Here is a 7,500-nt window from a genome sequence, read left to right as displayed (position 1 = left end):
CTTTCTCTTTCTCTCTTTTGTTCTTTCACTATCTGTTTAAATGTCTATCTTTTTCTCATTCATATATCGTGTCCCTTGTCTCGTGTCTTGAAAAAAAATTACTATTCAGGGTATAAATCGATCCTAATTACGTTTCGCTAATGATCACGTATCCTTCATTATCCCTTGTACAATTAGAACTCTTAATCGTTTTTTCGTCCTACTGATTTTAGCTTTACTGTTAACTGGACCAGAAACGATCTCTTTCACCTATGTATGTATATATATATGTATGTGTATATATGTTGTTTCTATTCTATCTGTCAGTATAATTAAACTTTCATGAGAAAACAACTAGTCTTGTCCAGTTAAGAGAATGATGCATTAAACATTTTGAGTATCGTTATATTAAGGAAACATTTTATAACTTTTAATTCGTTGAGTTTTATTAACATCATAAAACAATTAAATGGAATATATGTAAATGACAGTTATTGCCTATAATTTTATATTCAATTAGTTATCATTTTTATTCATTTTCTTAGATAAAAATCATTTATTGATAAAGTCTAACCAATAATATCGATTATCTATGTATATTTCTTCTTTTTTACGTCTGGCCAATGATCGATTAGACTACTTAGATTTTGCGCTTGACCAATTATCGGCTTTGACCACTTGGATTCACGTTCGACCAATGACCGTTTATATTATTTGCCTTTCACGTCTACAACTAATCGACCGAGTCGTGACTACTTAAATTTTCCGTTTAACCAATGATCATCTTTACTACTTGTTGTAATTGAACAAATCAATATTGGCATATTGAAATATAATATTTTTTTCGAAAGAAACATATGTTAAAAAGATCTAGAGATGTGAATTAAAATATACGCGCGCGTGTGTATGTGTGTGTGTGTTCATTGAATCCTTTACAATGGCTTCATTATTCCATACATTTCATTTCTTTCGAAAGATCCTCTTTTTACTATAATCAACTCTAGGTCATATATATATATATGTATATATATATATATATATATTATATATTATATATATAATATACATATATAATACACGTACTATACACACAAATTCACACACGTATATACGTACATTGAATAGAAACGAGAAGCTTTCAAAGCGCGATTTTAGGGCACCAGGCTACTATCGATTTTCGCGGACTATCTAGTTTGCTGGCTGATTACATGATAACGATTGGTGCATACCATCGAGTTTTGTGTCGTGAGGGTTTTCTCTTGGTACCACTCGCCTACCATCCGCATCTCCTTCTCCTTCCCTTCCCTCCGACCTTCGCCGTTCTCCTGCATGCTGTTATCTCTCTCTTTACTTGCTCCGTTCTATCTTCCTTTATAGAAAATTAGGACTTCCACGATGGATTCGTCATTATTTCGTCAACCATTGTTATCCTCCTTCTCAACGATGGAAAAGAAAAAAGGACTAATTTTTTTGTTCTTTTTGTTATCGCTCACTCCTATTCCATAGCTCGAAATTTTAATTTTAAATTCTTCAGATATTGTGCTTGTGCGTTTGTTACAGATCTTCGAGGATGACAATCACATTTCACGCGTCGCTTTCCCTTTTTTCTTCTTTTTTTCTTTTGGCTGGCTTATTAGCTTCTTTTCTTTTCTTGACATGCGTTCCAACCAGTAATGAAGACACGACGATCGAGTGGATGGGCGGAAAGGAGTGGGGGTGGGAGGGACGTAATGCAAGGAGAAGAGAAAAAAGGGTTTTTTCTTTCCGTTTTTTCTGCATAATACTTATGAATAATGTAATGCGATTCAGAATTATCGATTCAATAAAATCTTATGATAATGACGGATCGATAGTTATTTCGGAGTATAGCTTGCATATATATGTATATATATGTAATACATAAGTAGTTTTATCACGGGGTTATAATCTTTCGTGTTGCTTAAATTTCTTTTAGAAGGAACGACATTTATGATAAGTTACCTTTTTGTCACTTTCCAAAGAATAAAACGTAAGGATTCGTGAGAAATATAAAATTGCAGGAATATATCTAGTTATTCGTATAAGGTATCAAAAGGATAACTGTACCGAGAATTATTCGATAAAATCAGAAAATGACGTATTATCTGAAAACTCCGATCGATTCTAGTTGAGGAGCACGAGTGAAAGAATCGCCTGAAAAAAAAAAGAAAAAGAAAAAATAGAAAAAAGAAAATAAGAAATAGAGGAATGTGGACCGGAGATGAACGAAGAAACGGATGAAAAGAGATGTAGGAAGAGGTGGATGAAAGAGAACTGGCTGAAGGAAAAACGAAGGAGTCGAGGGTTTTAGAGTGAGTGGTGGGTAGCTAACAGTATGTGTGTGCCGGATCTACCTAGTTCTAACGTAGATCGCTGAGAGAGAAAGAGAGAGAGAGAGAGAGAGAGAGAGAGAGAGAGAGAGAGAGAGAGAGAGAGATAGTCAGTAGGAAGAGAATTGGGTCAGCCAGCTTGTGAAGAGTACTTCAGGTGTTGTTACCTATCTATCTATCTACCACCGACCTACCTACCTAACCACCCATCCTCCCCTGAGTTTCGAAAGCATCTACACGTAACCCACCCCTCCTATTTCTCTTGCCAATACATCCACTTTCTCACTTCAACGAGACGTTTCTCGCAAAACCTTCGACGTTTGCCGCATCGTTCCTCGGAGAGACAGAACGACGTGGCTCCTTTAAAAACGAGCTGAAACGACATTGGACGTCGAATTTATTGCCTGGTCCATTTAATTTTTCAAGTAAGATATGGGATACTTGTTCGAAAATTCCAAAAAAAAAAAAAACTGTTTCTATAGTTTTCGTTGCATCAAATTCTTTGAGAAATACGAGATCTGGCACATGCAAGATACAATAATAGTAATAATAATAATAATAATAATAATAATAATAATAATAATAATAATAATAATAATAATAATAATAATAATAATAATAATGATAACAACAATAATAGTAATAATAATCATAATCATAATAATAATAATAATCGTCGTTAGATATGGGAGTGATACAGTAAAGGAAATGGGATATCGTGATTTTCTAAGGAGAAAGTATTTCAGCAAAAAGGCAAAAGGAAACGAAGGCGATATTCTGAATGACATCGATGAGCAGGGAAAGACCGAAGGAGTTTTGAAGAAGAAAAAGAGAAAGGTCTCGATAGACATGGCCCCAGCTCATCCTCGTCATTCGTGGAACCTTTCGAATTGGACGTTCGAGTATAATATCACGTCGATATATCCTCGTCGAGTTTGAGATAGATAGATAGTGAGAGAAAGAGAGAGAAAGAGAGAGAGAGAGAGAGAGAGAAAGAGAGAGAGATAGAAAGACAGAGACAGAAAGAGTATTGGTGCACAGTAACGGGACTACAGACTGCTTCTCTTTTTCACGGTCCACCGTAGGAATTCATTTCGTGCCTCTCCGCTCTCATCACTGTTACTTGTGCACAAGTATCGGTTGGTAACGGCCAAGAGAATGTCTGCTAAGAATAAGAAAACGAAAGGATGGGGGTTTTAAAGAAAAGCTGCTTTCTTCGAGCAACAATTTATCAAACTCTTTGGATATCAAAGGAATTTCTCATCACTTCTATTTTCTTCTTTTCTTTTCGTTTTTTTTTTTCTTTTTTCTTTTCTTTATATATATATACATATATATATATATATATATATATATATATATATATATATATAAATTTTCAAATATGTCTGCGATCGTTCGATAAATAAAATCGAAAAAAAGGAATTTACTCAGGCGAGATAGAGAATTGAAAGGAAAATAAAATAAAAGCAAGCTTGCAAAGAGACGAAGGTACGGTAATGGGATGAAGAAAAAAAAAGGAAAAGAAACGAAAGCCAAATAAGAGAAAGAGAGAGAGAGAGAGAGAGAGAGAGAGAGAGAGAGAGAGAAAGGATAAAGAGAAGAAGAAAAACCTGTGGGAATCCGAAAAGTGAAGGATGGAATCAAAGAAGTGGGGGGATGAATCCGTAGGGAAAGTAGAGGGAAAGAAACGATGTTCGGAACAATGCGATACAAGAACTAGACCGTGTGAAGTGCAATATTTCTAGCGTTTCTCGTTTCGCCTGTATAAAATACGTACTAGTAAGTACTACGATCCATAACCCACGCCCACCAGATCGCAGGTACACGCCTCGTGTATACTATAAGGATATCGCGGTAGGCCGTGTGCGCACGCGCGCACAATGCGTATAACAGTTAAAGAGAAATAGAGAGAGAGAGAGAGAGAGAGAGAGAGAGAACAAAAATTTTCATATTTTCGCGAACCTCACTTGCCTCTTCTCGTTATCGTTTCACTCTGTTCGTCCGTTCGTTCGTTCGTTCGTTCGTTCCGTTTCGTTTCGTTTCGTTTCGTTGCGTTTCGTTTTAAATGGCACAAAACGAAAGAAAAGAAATCAGTGTAAAACGTTCGTATTTTTTTTCAAGGAGATTTTTGTTTGTTGTTTTTCGCTTTTCGCTTCTTTTTTTTCCTTTCTTTGTTTTTCTTTTTTTCTTTTTTTTTTTTATTATATTTTCTTCTTCTTTTAAACAAAAATTTTCGTTTCCTCTTTCTTCTCTTTCGCTTTTGTGTTCGTTTCACGAAATAACCGAAAGAAATAGGAAAAAAGAAAAAAAAAAGAAAAAGAAAAATAACGTACAAACAAAACTTATAACTCATTCGTGATTTGCGTGAGTCAAACGATACTGTCCAACCGAGTACGTCGAACGAGATCGGTAATTAAACGTATACCGTGATCCGAGGAGTAGAACAAACAAAAAAAAAATTTACAAAAAGAAACAAGTAGAGCACAAATATAACGTTACGTGAACATGCCTGCACTTGATGGTAGTAGTACGAGAGGGAGTGGAGTTATTGGGCTGATATCTCGATAAAAATCGAGCGATTACTGGCATTACGAATGCATCGAAAGATGATGTATAAAAAAAAAAATAAATAAATAAAATAGAGAATGAAATAAATAGCACGTTTATCGAAAACATGCCTTATTTATGAGAAATAAATGGATGAATGGGATACATGTCAATTAAGCGATAGAATTCATGAGAAATACGATCTGCGTCGACGTTTAAGTTAGCTAATTCTATTTAGTAATAGAAATTCCTATAAGTCGGACACGTCGAGTAATAAGTAGTGAAGCCAATTATTGGTTGTACTAGTATCTGCGAAGTAGCCAAGTCAATCGTTACTCAGACATACCTGGAAGTAATGAATATATATATCAATAGTTTGGTCAAACGTATCGGCAAGTAGTAAAACCAATCGTTGATTAGTATACATATCTACAAATAGTGAAGTCGACTGTTGATGAGTTCGTGCCTGTAACAAAGTATAATGAAGTCAATAATTTGGTAAGATATATCGTCTAGTAGTAAAGTATATCGTTGGTTAAACGTACAAGTATCGTACGTGCAAGTAGCAAAGTCAATCGTTGGTTATATGTAGTTTCAAGTAGCGAAGTCAATCTTTGTTGAAACGTATCTAGCAAATTAATAAAGTTTGTTCATATGTATTAGCAAGTATCAAGGCGAATATATTACAAGTAGTTCTAGTAGATTATTGTTCAAACGTTGAATTGTTAGAGATATATATAGTTATAATTGAGAATATCTTTTGAGAATATCGCGATAGGAAAGAAACTTTTTTCATCCGCATTCAGTTGTCCGGCTTTATCCTTCGGCTTTTATATCGTCTGAGCATACACGGGAATAGTACAGGTCAAATTTAATAAACCGTTCTTCTTCGAGGGGAAATAAAAAAGACAAAAGTATTAGTAGTATCTCGATGGGTTAGGACGAAGGAGGGAAGGAAATCTCATCGAGGGAAACTCAAGTCGTATCGATGGAAGGTCCTCTCTCTTGCAGTCGATGTGTAATTATAGAATACTCTTGGAGAATGTACAAAAGTAGCCCACGTTTAATGAGTATGTAGGTCAGGCACACTGACCCATCTTACCAAGGAGTTGACCGATTTGTCAGGGGCCACTTTGAAAAAGGACAAATGATAAGAAAATCGTGACACTTTTTTCCTCCCATGGAAAGAGCTGCTAATGTTGTCATCATTGTCTCGTCGACCCTTAATTACGATTTTCCTTTCAATGATTCTTTTATTGATATAAATCAAGCGTAATGACATAGTTCAATTTAAAAGAAAAATGGATATGCCATGAAATGTTACTATACTTATACATGCTTGTCTTGAATGTACAATTTATATATCACTACTTTTCTATAAAAAAAAAAAAAAAAATATGTATAAAGGTAACATTCAGGGTGATTATTTTTCTGCTTTCAGGAAGCGTATAGAAAATGGGTGTGCAGCTCCCTGGTGCCTTACTTTGCTCACGGGGAACCGCAGGACTTGGAGTCCTCAGAGGGAACTTGGACTAGGATAAGACCGTGTCTATCCCTCTGCCAGTCCGTGGAACAACGTTGTCCTTATTTGCTTCCGGGTGACCGTGCCCCCGCGTACCCTACGCAATATGCTGGCGAACCTACCTTTCTTTGCAGAGGTACTTCGCCATTTCTTATTCTCCCCACTATCATTTCTCGATCTAAAATCGATTTTAACAATATTATTTGATCGATCTCGTTGATTTACTTGAAAAGATGCTTTCCTCTTAGGAAATCTCTTCGAAAAAAAAAAAAGAAAGAAAAAGAAAGAAGAGAAAATGTTATTTATTACTTCCCATTTGACACCGTGTATCTTCATTTCGTGTCGTTTCTCCCCTTTTTCAGACCCTTAAATTTATTTTCATTCAAATACTGGGAAAGGGTAAAAGCATTTTTGGCACCCTCCTGATATAAAATCGAATCAAATCATTCGAGCACTTAAAATCATTTAAATACGTCAAATCGATTTGAGTGCGTCCAATGGAAGATATCGTTGAGTATGATCACTGAATTCTTTCGAATAATTATTAAGTTTTCATGGGTAAATAAATAAATAAATAAATAAATAAATAAATAAATAAATAAATAAATAAATTGGACGTAATCAAAGAAAAATATCTTCATCTTCGATTCATATATATATATATATATACATAAGGAGAAAAAAGAAAAAAAAACAGGACATGTTGTTTTTAATGAAGCTAATGAGAATGTGATAGCAAGTTGATATAAGATGTGGTTGGATGAAAAAAACTCTTTTCAGACCCGAACATACTTGAGACGGGGGAACAAGCTACAAGGGCGTTGCACAGTAGCGACGAACGAGAATGCTGTTTCCACGTGTGCTCGGAACAGGAGCTAGACTCGGGGATCTGTGCGAATTGTACCGATCGCGAGTCACGTAAACGAGGTAGAGAACACGATCCTCCGACGGCACCCCATTGCGAGATTACACCTATTCAATCGGGCTCTGCAGGTATGTCAATGTCGTCTATATATTCCCACGTGGATGCCATTAATTCAACAACCAATCGTCCGAATCTTTCTTCTCTGATCTGTCACATAATTCTCTTCTCGTATTTTC

General features: G+C 35.4%; 1 protein-coding gene across 1 annotated transcript in view; it reads left to right on the top strand.

Annotated features, from left to right (window-relative positions):
- Positions 1–7,500, top strand: part of LOC124424710 — a 39,628-nt gene that overhangs the window by 30,269 nt on the left and 1,859 nt on the right. Inside the window, exons 2-3 of the mRNA XM_046964125.1 lie at positions 6,319–6,535; positions 7,180–7,392. Coding sequence (XP_046820081.1) covers positions 6,319–6,535; positions 7,180–7,392 — 430 coding nt within the window. The remainder of the gene's footprint in view (positions 1–6,318; positions 6,536–7,179; positions 7,393–7,500) is intronic.

This window comes from Vespa crabro, chromosome 6, assembly GCF_910589235.1.
Source record: "Vespa crabro chromosome 6, iyVesCrab1.2, whole genome shotgun sequence".
NCBI classification, from domain to species: Eukaryota; Metazoa; Arthropoda; class Insecta; order Hymenoptera; family Vespidae; genus Vespa; species Vespa crabro.
Note: the sequence above shows the minus strand (reverse complement) of the source record. Positions and strands in the feature narration are given on the sequence as shown.